The 15,678-nt window shown below is 34.4% G+C and overlaps 1 protein-coding gene across 1 annotated transcript; it reads right to left on the minus strand.

The window, feature by feature from the left end:
* Positions 1-11,845: 11,845 nt before the first annotated feature.
* LOC126633696 (photosystem II repair protein PSB27-H1, chloroplastic-like) lies at positions 11,846-12,570 on the minus strand. The gene has a single exon (XM_050304269.1). The coding sequence runs from the start codon at positions 12,490-12,492 to the stop codon at positions 11,971-11,973; it is 522 nt and encodes a 173-aa protein (XP_050160226.1). The 5' UTR covers positions 12,493-12,570; the 3' UTR covers positions 11,846-11,970.
* Between the last annotated feature and the right edge of the window lie 3,108 nt (positions 12,571-15,678).

Genomic DNA, 15,678 nt, shown 5'->3' on the forward strand with positions numbered 1-15,678 from the left:
TTATTTGTTCAGAAAAGTTGTTGGTGATACCACATTAAGCACGACTTGAGTCTTTAAGTTAGTAGGGCACAACTCCATCCAATATATACGTAACAAATCAACTCATCTCACTTTGAAAAAATCTCGAGTTCAAATCATATAGACAATGATTGTGCGATGAATAATGAATAATATAAGCAACCTCAATGGATTGTCACATCTCTCTTCTAAGGATTCAGATGCTAAATTCAGAGTAAAATTTTGAAGAATTACTACCATTGCTCTGGCTGAAGTAAAAATGAAGATCTGTCGCACTTTCGGTGTCAATGAGGTTTTATAATAAATTAATTACTGAATTTCTCTGCAATATTTTTGTGACATGTCGTGGTTACAGAAGAAGAAAATGACACCAGGGAGGAGGAGGATTGTCTGCCCTCCAAGATCCCGTGCCCTCCCATGCCCTCCTGATTGTGTGGTCACGGTTAAATCACGTTAATATTTTATATTATTATTTATTTTTGTCTTATTATCTCTATAAAAAAATAATATAAAATATTAACGTGGCTTAACCGTGACCACACAAAACAGAAGGGTATGGAAGGGTACCGAAACTTGGAGGGCAGACAATCCTCCTCCCACCAGGGATGCATTTGTAAGTCTGCAACTGCAAGGTAGTGGTGCCACGTCTATCTGTAGAACTTTCTCGTAATGTCACTGTATTTATCCATGGGAAGATTTGGATCTTTGCCGGATCCCCTTCCTGCGGATCTTAGGAATCAACACACGTAGACCGTTGATAAAAAATCGTGCGATCACAATTAAATATTTTTTATATTTTTTAAAGTAAAGCAATCTCGTTTTACATGAAAAATATAAAAAAAATTAGAGCCACACGATTTTTAATCAACAGTCAACGTGCATTGATCTTTAGGATCCCCAGGGCGAGGATCCAAATCCTGCCTTGGATTTATTTTCGAACAATATTTAGCTACTAAAATATGAGTAGAAACTTCTACTCAAAATTTCTCAAAATTGTTAGTTGTCAATTTATAGAACTTTATGTTTATAAGCAGAACTGTTCATATTATAAATCACCATATAAATATCGCCCCTGCAACAAATCAATTAAAACTAGAGTTGTTTAGTTATCAAACTATTTAAAAACAAATGAACGGTATTAATAAAAGCATTATGAACCGTTTATATATTTGCTATAGATTGACTAAACGACCTTAATTTAATTTAATTTTTGCAAAGATGATTTTTATAATGTGATTCATAGTATGAACAGTTCTGATCATAAACACAAAGCTCTGCGATTAAAACACTACGAATTTTGAGTATGAGTTCTTACTCATCTTTGAGCAACCAAGTATTGTTCTTTATTTTTAGGTACCTCCTCAAAAAGGGATATGGATTCCTCTTAATCCACCAAATCAGAGAATCTGTGCCATTAAAATTTGATCAAACATCTACAAACAAGGACCTACTTTAAAAGTTATAATAATTTCAACCGTTGAATTAATTTTCAATGGTATGAATTATCTGATTTGGTGAATTAAATAGAAAGGATCCGAACATGATTCATTTCCCACCTCCTCCATCACTAAACAGTATCAGAAGCAAGCAACCTGCTCCAAAGGGGACCCATCTGCAACATGTTTTTTCTGCATATTTATTTGATGTGGTCTTCCACCTGTACATATATCACGATAATATTCTGGAAAAGAAAACAAATCCTAGTTGCCCCCACTTCATGAGTCTACCGTCTGCTAGCTAACAAGAACAAAATAAAGTGTTGCCGAATTGTTTGAAACTGAAATACACAAGTAACCAAGATAAGTGTCGCCTCTAACAAACACTAGCTAACAAGAACAAGCTACTTCCAACATTGTTTAAGGAAGTTAATTAAGGGATCCTAGATGATGATTAATTTCTGAAAACTACATATATATATATATATATATATATATATATATATATAAAATAAGAAAATGGATGACACAGACTTACAAGTTTATTGTTTCAATCATGTGATCGGTTTTGAATAGAAAGATATGTATAACTGTGTTGCTAAGAGCACTTCCAGCGTGGTGGAGGCCTTCTAGGGCTATCCACTATGCTATCCACCCAACAAACAGTAATTGCCCATTAATGAACAGTAACCGTCTTTTGTATCTCCACCTCTACACTGAATAGCCTTGACAATTGGTAATAAAATATTACTATTTTATTTATTTATAATATAATACAAAATAATTGGGGGTTGGATTTGGTGATTTTGGGGGTTATCTTCATCCAAATCCGAAATTCACCCAAACCCAAGTCCAGGTTGTAGGGCCGAAGTCGGCGTCCCTCCGTCTCCCTCCTCGTGCTACTACAGCAACCTCAACGACGTTTCCCCCGCCGCCGCCTGCAACTCCTACATCTGGAGGTAAATTTGGGGGTCGGTTTCAATGAATTTAGGAGTGGGATTTGTTCAAATCTAAATTCCCCAGACCCAGGTCTCCAAACCCAACGCCTTCACAAAATGGATTGCTATTTGGTTTTTGCTCGATTAAATACTGCAATTTGGGGCGGATCTGAAGATTCGACATAATTTTTTTTGTCGGAGCAGGTAGCTGGAGAAGATGGGGAGGATAAACTGACAGAAAAAAATATAAAAAAGGCGGCTGACGTCAGCCCACGTCAAACTGCCTTCGGGCGCTTGGGCCGTCACGAATCCACGGGCCTCTCCCTCGGGCCCGCTTGGGCTCGCTCGCTAGCCAACACTGGGCTTTCTCCCTGGGGCAATCAAGCCCTATTCTGCAGCATGTCCCTCAAGCACGAGCTCCCGCTGGAGCTGCTCTAAAAGCTGATAAGATAGTACATTTCATTGAATTATTTTTTGGGAACTTTAACGAAAAGTTTTCGGTACTGTTCATTTTAATGAAAAATCACATTTTTACACTAAAAAGTCAATCCTCGTACTTTTCACTTTACCCTTTATTTTGTCCTTATCGTAAAAACTCGAAGTTTTCAAGCCATTTTCATTAGTTTTCCTTTATTTTTTAGGAAGAGCTTGCATTAATTTTATATGAGTAATGCTAAAGAGATCAATTTTTTTTAGAGTAATGCTAGGGAGACTAAATTTAGAAACTAAATGATGTGTCACCAATAACAAATAAACACATTAATCAACACTAAGTAATAATCTAGTTATCAACTTCTATGTCATTTAGTTTACAAAATTTAGTCTCTCTAGCATTACCCAAATTTTTAACCCAAATTTGCAAATCAAATTATGTGGTTATAAATGATTAGATTATTAATTAAATATCGATTAACGTACTTATTTCTTATTATTGATATATCATTTGATTTAAAAAATTTGTTCTTCCTAATATTATTCATTTTCTATACCAAATGAGTTTTATTGTTTCAGGATTCTTGGAATTAAATAGAAACCATCATTGGAATTGATGTAACAACACATCTGCCCAACCCTTGCAGATTGCAATTGTAAGATTTTTGACTGAGCATCTTCGATGAAAATATTAAATTTAGCTTGTTAAATTCATTTGATCTCTGGCATGACGATTTGAAGTTAGATATTAAATCTTCTTCTTTATAAAGGATGTGTCAAATTATTATTTTACCTTAAAAAGTCAATTCTAGTACTATTACTTACAACATCTTTTTATCCTTTTGATTAAAAATCAAAGTTTTCAAGTCATTTTCATTAGTTTTCCTTTAAAAAAAACACTTGGGACATTAGGCGTCAATTCAACTTCAGATAAAACTCATCGATCGAAAGAAATATGCTATCTTTTTAAGGAAAACTAATGAAAATTGCTTGAAAACTTTGAGTTTTAATGATAAGAACAAAATAAAAGGTAAAATGAATAGTACTATGATTGATTTTTTTAGTGTAAAAATATGGTTTTTCGTTAAAGTGAACAGTACCGGGAGTTTTTCGTTAAAGTTCCCATCTTTTTATCCTATTTAGCACTTTTGATGTTTCTTTTGGATATGGTCTAAAATATTTGATTTAGCAGCCAGTCGTTATGCTTCGATCCTAAACCCATTAATTGACAATAAATTCTACTTAAGTTCTCTTTCAAATTGTTGCATTATACATGCATGACGCTCTGTAAATGTCGTGGCATATAGATTGACCAAGTTGGCTTTGTTCTTTGAACTTGAATCTTTTTTGTTTATATAACCTCTGGATCTTATCTGTGAGGTTCTTTTGGAAAATTGCAATGCTTGATTATCAATAAAATAATTTTGTTTCATCTCGAAAAAGTGTTTGATATAGCGATATTTATCTTCAACTTATCACAAGATATATCACACATTCAAATATGTTGGAAAATATTAAAGTTAGTAATTTGGTTTATTTTTATGCTAGGGTTGTTTGGGATTTACGTATTCTATCACATGAATTATATATGGCTGTCACACGATAATTATATTACATACATGTAAGTATTATAACAAAACTCATGATTTTGCTTACTTTCATATTATTTATCAGGGTTTAATATTGTTTTCTTGTTTGTTATCAATTAGGTCTTTATACATACACCCTCTAACTATTTTGTGAAAATATGTAGTCCTTTGATTATGTAGCCGTCTTGGCAATTTATAGTCTTCTTTCTTTATTTTGTAGTCTTCTTTCTTTATTGTAGCCAGGGAAATAAGAATATGAATATGTATGTTTGTTCTTCATTTTCCGTCCTTTCAAAATTTTCAACTACATTCTCCAGTCCTCCTTTCAAGAAAGAATAAATTTAATTTGTTTCTCTTTATTTTTGGTGCTGAACTGTTGGAATTGTTGGATTTCATGCCAAAGAAAAAAATTCTCAAAAGATTGTAAATTCAACCAGATTCTGTATTATAAAGGCATATATCTTGTATTAACTGGCTGAAATTGCAGTCTGATTAATTTGTACATAAATCTGAGCTAAGCAAGCATCAACTAGAAGCCTTTAACAGATTTTGTGATGAGTTTAAATCAAAACCCGGATTCTTTTCCCACCTAGCTAGCTTGCATGCAACATACATACAATGGAGGACAAAGCTTTATAATTATTATGATATTATATACGGCTCTCCATTTTTCATAGGGTTTTTATCACAAGATGTACTTTCCTCACTGGCTCCTGCCAACCCAGTCACATGATCAGCTTCTAGGAGCTTCGGATTGTTGAAGAGAAAGGGATTTTTCTGTAATTTTTGTAAGAAAGTTACAGGAGATAATTGGGTGGGGAAACTATACGGAGGTGGGGGTCGCGGGCCGGTGGGAAGGTGGGGAAATTGGAGGGAAAGAGGTGAAAGTGGTGGATGTGGTTTTTTTTTGTTTATTTTTTTTTTCTCTTCCTATTTTGTTTTTATGGATTTTAGATTTTTAAATAATTTTAAAAAATCATTATCTTTTGTATAATTTTTGTTGTTGATGTCTTTTGTATAATTCACTTGGCATTATATTATTAAATTTGTGGACTCTATATCTGTATCATATCAAAACTTAAACAAAATAATTAAATTAAAAGAAATTTTTATATATTTTATAATATTAACATGATAATTAATATTAAACTATAAAATAATAAACAATTCATGAAGAATCTCATTTTGAGAAAATTTTCTTAAAATTTCTTTTAAATTAATGTATAGTAATAAAATTTAGAGATAATGTCAATCTCTATTGAAGTCGATACACTAAACAAAAAGAGAGATCAATTTCAAGGATCTATTTTAATAGAAGTCTTTTCCATATATATTGCATCAATCATTCATTGTGATAACTTTCTGACTCTGATTGAAAGTCAAACCGAGGTGCATTTGATTTGATTTTCATAGGCCATTAGAGGAGCACTTTGAAAGGGAATTATACCATTTATATAAAAACAAAATAGTTGGCCAAAGTGGTCAGTGCCAAAACGTTGTAAGATTTCTGGTTCGTTCGAACTTAAAAAATTATATATACTCAGGAAAGAGAAAAAAATATAAAAGGGCAGCAAGCTTGAGAAGTGGGGAAGAAATAAGAAAGAAACAAAATTAAAAGAGAAGTACCAAAAGTTTTTGTCTATTTAATTTATTTTAAGTGGTTATCGGAGATTGTTTAGGTGGTTAGTTTTTTTCTTTTCCAACGCATTGCATTTAAATTTTAAATTCTCATCTTCTCATTATTTAAATAAATTTAGTATAAATTATATCATTTGTTAATTTTTTATTTTCATATTTCATAGAATTAAAAAACTTTTTAGTGTAATATAATATATATTATCTTTGATAAAAAAAGTAATATAATATATATTAGGTCCGTCATCAGCAAGTAGACTGTCTCTTTATGGCCCTGCATTAAAGTTGAATGGTTAGGCCATCTCCAATTGATCCGGCCAGAGAGTCATAGGGTTAAAAATATCTCGAAATGATACGAAAATCGTCTCCAACCGAGAGCTAAGCCAAATGGCTCGTGAGCCCCACCGGGCCAAAAACACCATATCAAGCCAACAAGCTGGACCAAATGAGCCAGCCAACCCTGGGCTAGCCCAAAGTTTGAATAGCAACAGCTAGCTAACGCCAGGTTACCGTTACATTTGAATTTTTTTTTTTTCAGACAAAATTTTAAAAATAAAAAATTCTAATTTTTTTCCTATAAATACCTAAGTCATTCATACACCATTTCTCACATAATTTTCACCATTCAATACTATTTTACTTCATTTTATTTCAATTCTTCACATTCTATATTAATTCAATTAAAATAATAAATTATGCAACCATATTAATTCAATTAAAATAATAAATTAAAATAAGGTAGTTTAATTTAAGTAAAAATATTAATTCAATTAAAATAATAAATTATGTTTGGCCTATATCCCTTTGGCCCCATCGATTGGAGATGGTTTTGTCACAGGGCTATGCTTGACCTATGACCATTTGGCCCCCTCGGTTGAAGATGGTAAGAAATATAGCTTGACATTGTTCATTAAAATATTAATTTCTTGGATGGCTATAGAGCTAAAAAGAGTCATCTGGCCTTCTTTCGATTGGAGATGACCTTAAGTAGTAGTCAAGAGGATCCTCGCTGGATCCTCTTTGTGAGGATTCTGGAGATCCTCCAATCATATCTATTCATCGTACATTGTGCGGTAAAAAATTATTGTAATTTTTTTTATTTAATATTGAATATAAACAGTACTTGACAAAAACTGACGCACGATGAACGGATGTGATTCGAAGATTCTCGAGATCCTCACTCAAGTAGTAGTAAGCTAGCTGCTAGTTGGGGGTTGGGAAAACAAATCCTCCTTCAATCTTCCAAATTGTGAAGTGTATATGTAACTGCTCCTTGTTGGGTGTTTGGTATAGGTGACTTCTTTTTAGGGGTGTGTACTTCTCACATACCCCTTGATAATTTTTGTCCATTGATCTTCTTCAATTCATCCAATCTGAAGGCCGACAATTAAAAACGTGTGTGAGAAGTAAAATGAGGTGTGTGAATATCACAACCTTTATATATATATATATATATATATATATATATATATATATTTCTGTTTGAGTTATATTCTATACATGAAGCAAAATGTTTCTACCTTCTAAAATCACATTTTCAAATAACTCATCACTTTGGTCTCTGATATTTAAAATCAATGTAACTGGTTTTTGAGATTGTCCACCATCAATCATTCTGGTCATTCTGTGATAAGTCTTCGTTAAATTCAAGATATTTTTGTCAAATCAATCCCTCCCTTCAAACTGGTGATTTCTTCAATTTAATGAAGGTTTTTCACAGAATGACTAAAATGATTAATAGTGTACAATCCAAAGAGCACTTCTATCGAGTTTAAATCTCATTGACCAAAGTGAGAAGTTATGACAATCTCATGGACCATTTTGGCTAAAAAATCTAAAAGAAATTCAATATACAATTACTTCATTTTGAAGGGACAAATACCTAAGATTTCATGATCATAAAAAAATTCTCTATAGTTAAGAAGAAAATAATTGATACCTAAAAAATCATATCATGACACGGAAGAGGCTAGGTGTGTTTAAGTATACGGTGGTACTAAATTTTATTACTAGTAGTCACTTGCTACTAAAGTTTAGCAGTATTGTTTCCTATTTGTAAGTGGGAGTCCAAATCGCCCACTTCTTTTGTGTAAAGAAATAAAGTTGGACAATCACGTTTCATGCTAGTAAGTATAATTATTTTGGTTATTTATTTCGACTAAATTTTTTGGGGAGAAAAAGTGAGCGGCTATTATTTCAACTAAAATGAACAAATATGTAACTGTATAAAAAAATCTAAATTGAACAAATATATAATTGCATGGGGGAACAAAAACAAGAAGTGCAGACTTTACGTACGCATAGACAACACATGGTTGATAGTGCATCAATATTAAGCAATTGTCAAAACCGTAGGACAATAATGTCAAAGTCAAGTGGCGATTGCACTGATAGATTTAACTTACAAAGGTAACACAATTACAAAAAAAGTTAACAATGAAATAATAGGATCTATGTTGAGGCCCTATTTTATCGACTCATGTGGTAAAAAGTTGTGAATCGTAACACAGTGGTGAAGTCTCCGCCATCTTTTGGCATGCTACTTTCGCACGCAAGAGACCAAGATTTTGACGGGGATATATGGGAAATGAAGTTGGGGTAACTTGAGAGAGAGAGAGAGAGAGAGAGAGAGAGAGAATGGATTAAATAGCTTGAGTTTCTTGTACATTCATGGCAACGGCGTGGGAAGTAATTTTGCTAGGATTCTATAGCAAATCTCAGTATTTGTGACTGAGGTGGGAGGCATAGGAAAGGCCAAAAAGGGTAGGGGCGGGTGGTGTGGGTGATAAGGGCGGGGAACATTTTTTTTACCGATTCATTTAAAAGTAGTATCTCGTCACAGAGACTACCAAAAAAAAAAAAAGTTTAGCCTTTATATGTTGTTGTTATTTTGTTCTTTTCAAGTTGCAGTCTCGCTCTTGAAGAATATTATAAGTATGACTAACTTTTTCAATAGCCGTCAAATTTTCATAAAATATCTTATTAGTCCCCGCAATTGAAGGGGATTATGAAGTCTGAATATTCTTGGAGAAGAAGATGAAAAAATGAAATTTAATTGGAGATATTTGTGCCTTAATTGACTCCAACTCTAATTAATTCACACGTCCATCTCAGAAATTAAAATTAAAATGGGCAAACAAAAATTGGATGATGGGTTTTTAACTAAAAAATTTAGATGATAAGTTAGATGGAAGGAGGTAGATGTGTTGGGTTGGTGATGATACCTAATGGGCTTGGCTGGATGGAGTTATTGCCCGAGTGTCCCCTCTTAAGCCCCACTGAATTTATGCCTTTCTAATTGCTAAGCTAGTAAGCTTGTATGAGTTTTGCTCTCCTGTCGTCGTACGCATGAAAGGAATAAATCTCAACGGTTCTCTTTTATGTTTTCGTGCGTAGGAGGGCAGGAAAGCTAGACTCGTATAGATTTTTCACTCATTTACTCGTAAAAATACATGTACGGGGATAATTCTGAGGCCTATAAATGCCTTCAAGCACCCCCTCAATTCCCCTTTACAAAGCTTGAAGCACTAGCTAGCTGGCTGCCAGTCCAATTATTGTATAAGTTTTTGGTACCTAAAGATCAAAAGGGAGTATATGCGTTAAACAAAACCAAGGGATGTGCTAATTTGGTGCCAACAGGATATTAGGTTTAACAGTGTCTAAGTGCAACAAGCATACTTTTAAAATTGCAAGATTTCTAGCAGCTAGACTATTTTATGCTGAATCTTTGAACTGTATAAGAAACCAAATTCAGATGATGTTAAAGTTCTGGTCAACTTGTAAACAAGTCAGATCGCTAACAGATCACCCATTAAGAACCGGATAAGATATCGTTTGTCAAATCTAGATATAGGCATGATAATTTCTTGCATGACTCATTAACTCGACACAAAACGATACGATCGGTTAACAAATCGAATCGAATCGAATCGAATCGAATCGTTGTCGGATCATCTCTTAAGGACTTGCTAAGATAACAGGTTTGCACAATATGACCTAACTCATTTAGATAACTAGTATAATACAAACACTACAAATACGACCTGTTTACTAAGCCCAATATGCATGTACACTAAACGTGACAAAGAATTTGGCACAACTAGGGGTAATTTTGAATCTTCAATTATTAATGGCATGGCCTAACGAAACCGTTGTGCTATATACGCAATATGTGTGAAGCTAAATGCGGCAACGTCATGACACCACAAAAAACGATATATATATATATAAGTCAATGAAGGTTATCTCATTTAAAACTTTTCTAGTTTCACGTACAACATGGATCTGGTCCAAAATTAGGTTTTCCTATACACCATCAGGCTGTTTAGCGACGGTGTCAACCTAATCTATTAAGGCCACACAACTCTTTAATTCAGTTTCATACACATTATAATTAGTCAAGGGCTAAACTCATTCTTCCAATATCACTTGCATAAGATGTATCATAATCCTCGAAGAAAAATTCGCACAAAATATTTGCCAGAAAAGTGGATTTTCGGATTATCTTGGCATTGTTTGACTTAAAAAAAAGAGTTCCTCGTAACCGGTTAGACTATTGAATAAAAATTGGACCATGTCAATTATGAAATAGTTACAGTTGCCAACCATGCATGCTGATAATTAGATAAGATTATATGTTAATGTGCATGGTCGTAGGATTTGATTTTGGAATATATATACAGACTAGAAGGTAAGCAAATTGTTAACAAGGAGAGACCACCAAACTAATTGCATCACTTAATTTGAATAATCAACATTCTCTTATAATTAAGAGAGATGTCAACAAATTGCTTGTGATTCAGGACAACATCCCATGCCAGCAAGCAATTTTTGCCTTCTTCACTCTCTTTAAGTGCATTTGTTAAAGAAATACATGCCCTTTGAGTAAAACTACTACTCTTTTGCCTGTTTATTAAGGCCCAAATAATTGTAGCCTGCTGATTATATTCAAAGTTCATACTATTCATGTGTAGTCTATTAGCCGCCCTTATGCAAATAGGACTATTTTGATAGTTTTCTGCACATCCACCCCAAAGTTGCCTTTAATTTTTCTTTTACAAACGATATACATTAGTAGATTAAATTGTTAGTTGTTAGGGAGAAGAGAGATCAGTAAGGATTAAACCCACATCAAAGTGCATAGACATTATTACTTTCCACCACTGCGGTAAAGTGAAGATTTTTAACAGAGTGAAGGCATTTTCATTAAGAAAAAGGGTCCTTGTGCTTACATTGTCGAACAAAAAATAAGGAAAAAGGTACCAGTTTGTATATTAGCAAGTAGAGGCCTCCTGTATATAAAAGGTCGTGTATGGACAATTACTAAGCCCAAAATGAAAAATACTGAATTTATTAGGGCAGACATACCAGGCCAGATTTTGGAACTAATATACAAAAGCCTTTCGAAAATAGTTTTGTCGCTGTGGAGCTTGAAACTTCAATATATTTTGGATTTAGAATTTTCGGATATTGGAGATGGATTCCATTTTTATACAAATAATCTGTTGCGGGAACATCAAATAAATGGAGATCGGAAGTACGTGCAACCTTCTTCATTGAAACTTCCCCATATATCATGTATGGTACAAAGATAGCAATGAATTTTAGCTAACAATAACATATCATGTGTCGATGCTTTAGTAAAACACAATAATTTCTCCGTGTTCATTTTGTAGTTAATAGTAATGGGCACCACTGTTAATGAGGATAAGCATTCTGTAGAGATGTTATATATCAAAGAGGGTTTTCATCCCCACCAATAATCTCACTCTGTAACCTCACGATAACAAATAAAATGTAAGCAATTAAACAGTTCAAAATACTAATTATAGTAATAATACAAAAAGAAAAACAAATTAAAATTTGCTCCTCTCTCATCTCTCCATGAATACTGATCAGTTACCAGTATATCTCTTTACAGATTTATCTGCCCCTTAACAATGCCTTCTCTGCAGTTTCCACCTCTTCTAAAATCCTAGCCTTTCTCTTCGCCGGAAGCGGAGCTGTCGGTCCAAAACTAACATAATGCCCTGAAACCGCATTGATTGCTGAGTAAATGTCTCTAAAAGAAACCCTACTGAGCAGAGTCTTCTCCCTCCTGTACTTGGCCACCCATGAGTTTGATGTTTCTCTCAGCTCCGCCACGGCAGAAGCCACATTGGGGTCGTTTCTATCCATGTTAATGGTCGTTCTGACCTTGTTGATAATCTCCTCCGTTTCTTTTACGTACTCCTCGTCCGAAGCGGCACATGCTGCTGGTGTGAGCGGGAAGAGCCATGCTGGCGAGGACAGAGTTGCTACTGCTGCTGTCGCCACGAACGATAAGAATTCGCGGCGTCGAGGTTGTGGGATTGTGGTTGTGGTGATGGTAGTGGATTTGGTGGACTTGATTGGAGGAAGAGATTTGAGTTTAGAGGTAGGAGTTAGGAGTGTTGGTGAGGCCATGGTTGGGAGTGGAGGGAGAGAGGATTGGGGAGGAGAGAGAGAGTGTTTGTAGGAGTAAGCAGTAATTGGATTTGTGCCACGTGTGCTTATCATCTTATCTTATTTTTTGGTCTTTTGGATGAGAGGTGACCCAATGAGGCATTGGATATAGATCTGCTGGGGTGTACGTGTTGTTAATTAGTTTCACGCTACTTGAAGTTGTGAGGCTTGACCGTTCTAAAACAACAAAATTAGAGGGTAGAAGGTTGTGCAAGTAACACTAGACTTGGAGTATGGTAGCCAACTTGAACTAAAGCAAATAGGGTGTAACGATATTTTGGGAGATTTCAAGTTCGACTTATATGGATCCACGATACTATATATAACTAACTCATTGTATGATTTCTAGGAATAAAATATTATTGTTTCAAAAGAAAAACTTTGTACGTCGTATGATAGATAAAGAGAAGTCAACCCGCGAAATATGATGTTATAGAAAAAAACTTATATACACCTAGAATACCATTGTCAGGTTGATAATATCTGAAATCGAGCATGCATTGTCATTTGTTTCTTTATTTGTTGTTAAGCCATAAATAAAATTAAGTTATGTTATAGGGCTAATTTATCCTTATTTACACTAAGTCGTATAACTTGGGCTCACCAACTTCGAATCTCAATCTGCGATCCTATTCCAAGACTCGGATGATCCCAACTTGTTCAAGGGCAGATAGGTTTATCCCCATAAATGTGTCTACCACAAAGACCATCAGACTCAGGCATATCTCGCCTTCTTAAAGGGCAACACACACGTCACCCAAAACGTTGACGTCGTGGCTGCGATTGTGTGAAACATAACTTGACATAACTAAGACCATCAACAAAGAGTTACAGTCATTGTCAATGCCAACTTACCAATCTACCCTCGCTCCAACTCAACGATATGATCAAGGTTGCTCTTTCCTCATTGCCTATAAATAAAACTAGAGGCCTTTAAGCTCAAGACCTTTGTCATATTCAATTTGTACGATTATACCAAACACACAATAATTCTTCGATCAATCCAACTTATTTTCAACACAACCCCAATTGTTCTTCAGCAAACCTCCAACTCTTCAGCTACAATCTCAAAAGCCTATCTTTGAAGCAAACATTGCCTACGATCCCTGAGATCCAAAACTTTTACAGCTTTGTCATCCCGTGATATGATTCGGTTGACATGCAATTCTAACCACCCTAATTTTCACTCTGAGGCACATGTTTTGTACTAAGTCCAATCTGATACCAGTGAGCCCAGTGGACTCTTCTAGCATTATCTCACCCTTCACGGTGTGAATCTTACTGGAGTTTTATTGATTTCTTTATATTTTCAGTTTATTTACATTTCAAGTCATGTAGCTTGGCCCATCAACCTAGATTGTACTTTTGTAAACGTTGTATCTCGACTTCATCATGAAATGATTATATTCTTCTATTTCTCACTTTACTTTCCATTTCTCTTTTATTTACATTTTAGGGAAAAAAAACACACAAATTTACACTGAATTTTAAGTCGTCGTTCGCTCGAGGCACATAAAAGAACATAACTAGACCAATGTCCCATTCAGTGCACAATAATTTCGTTAAGAAGTCGATTTACCCGCAACTTTTACAAGCATTGCTTGTTTGCAACTTCTAAAAGTGGCACGCCTATCTCTCTTTTTCTCAAGCCATCTGTAATGTCAAGACTAAAAGCAGCATTCGGGTTAAATACGTATTAATCCCAGTTCAAACTATGTTTGAGTTTTGAAACTAAAATTTACAATGCGTAATCAACTTAAAATATCAAATTCCAAATACAAAGAATTTATCCGATGGAAGAAAATATCCCCCAAATCCCTCAGTCTATAAAGGTATTGAGCCCAAATAGTTCAGGAAATAAAAACATTGGGTTATAGATTTTGGACTCTGACCAAATGTTCAAATCTAAATGGTCTTGTTTGGGCTGGTGTTCTGTCAAACTCATCCCCTAAATCCCTCAGTTCCAGACCCCCAAGTGGAGTCCGCATAATGCATTCTGCAGAAGAAATTTCAATAGCCACTTTCATTGCCTTTACACAAGTGGAGTCTGCATAATGCATTCTGTTTCTAAAACCTAACAAAAAGGTAATTACATCTCTTGTTTTGTCCCCCAAATTCTTCATTTCACTCTTTAGTGCTTGCCAAATTTTACTTTTCCAACTTTATTTACCAAGACCATGTTGCTCAACCTCGGTTTTAGTTGCGATTTTATTCTTTACTTTGTACGTATGAACCCCACCCAGTCCCTATCTTTATATTATTTATAGTATAATTTGGATGCAAAAAGGTAATGGGGTACAAACTTCTTGCTTCATAAAGAAGCCAAGGTTAACATTTGTGTTCCCTTTTCATCATTTTACCTTGCACCCGTACATCTAAAAATGAAATTGTCCATAACTTTTTTGACTTGCAATGATTAGTTTGGTCTAGCGGCACACAATCTTCACTTAACAAAAAAATGTTTCGAATTTACTCACACAGAACGATAATAATATATTTATAATGAGTTTGATAGGGTGCATGAAAGAGTGAACTACAAGGCTTTTGCATATAAAATGCATTTGAGCATCACTGCCAATAATAATTGGGAAGCCTTTCGTGGAAAAATAAGCTAAAATACAAAATAAAATTGAAAAGGAATCCGAGGGCCATGTTATGAATGTATTGAACAATGGTAATTACTAATTAGAACACTAGTTGAGAATTATGACACTTTGCATGATCATTCCATATGGTTATGAATCATGATCAGTAATCATGATCAAATAATCATTTGTAATTAGAGAATTAATTATATGTGGACTACAATTCAATAGACAGGTAGAACAAGGGCCTACACTTTAAGAAAATTTGGTGTAAAGATAGAGAGCAGCAGTAAAGCCATGACTTATAAAGTTTGCGGAAAGGATATACATTGATTCCTCTGAATTTTGATAGACTATGAAATAAACAGGAACGACAAAATAAGAATTCAATTTCAATTTTGGTTAGTGCTTGGATTTTTCAAATAAACAAAGGGGTGTGATATCCACACACCTCATTTTACTTCTTACACATCTTTTTAATTTTCGATCGTCGGATCGGATGAATTGAAGAAGATCAATGGACAGAAATTATCAAGAGGTGTGTGAGAAGTAAAATGGGGTG

The sequence above is a fragment of the Malus sylvestris genome, chromosome 9 (genome assembly GCF_916048215.2).
Source record: "Malus sylvestris chromosome 9, drMalSylv7.2, whole genome shotgun sequence".
NCBI classification, from domain to species: domain Eukaryota; kingdom Viridiplantae; phylum Streptophyta; class Magnoliopsida; order Rosales; family Rosaceae; genus Malus; species Malus sylvestris.

Excerpts from the sequence above, each read along its gene's own strand:
- LOC126633696 (XM_050304269.1), bottom strand. The coding sequence starts at position 12,492 with ATGGCCTCACCAACACTCCTAACTCCTACCTCTAAACTCAAATCTCTT.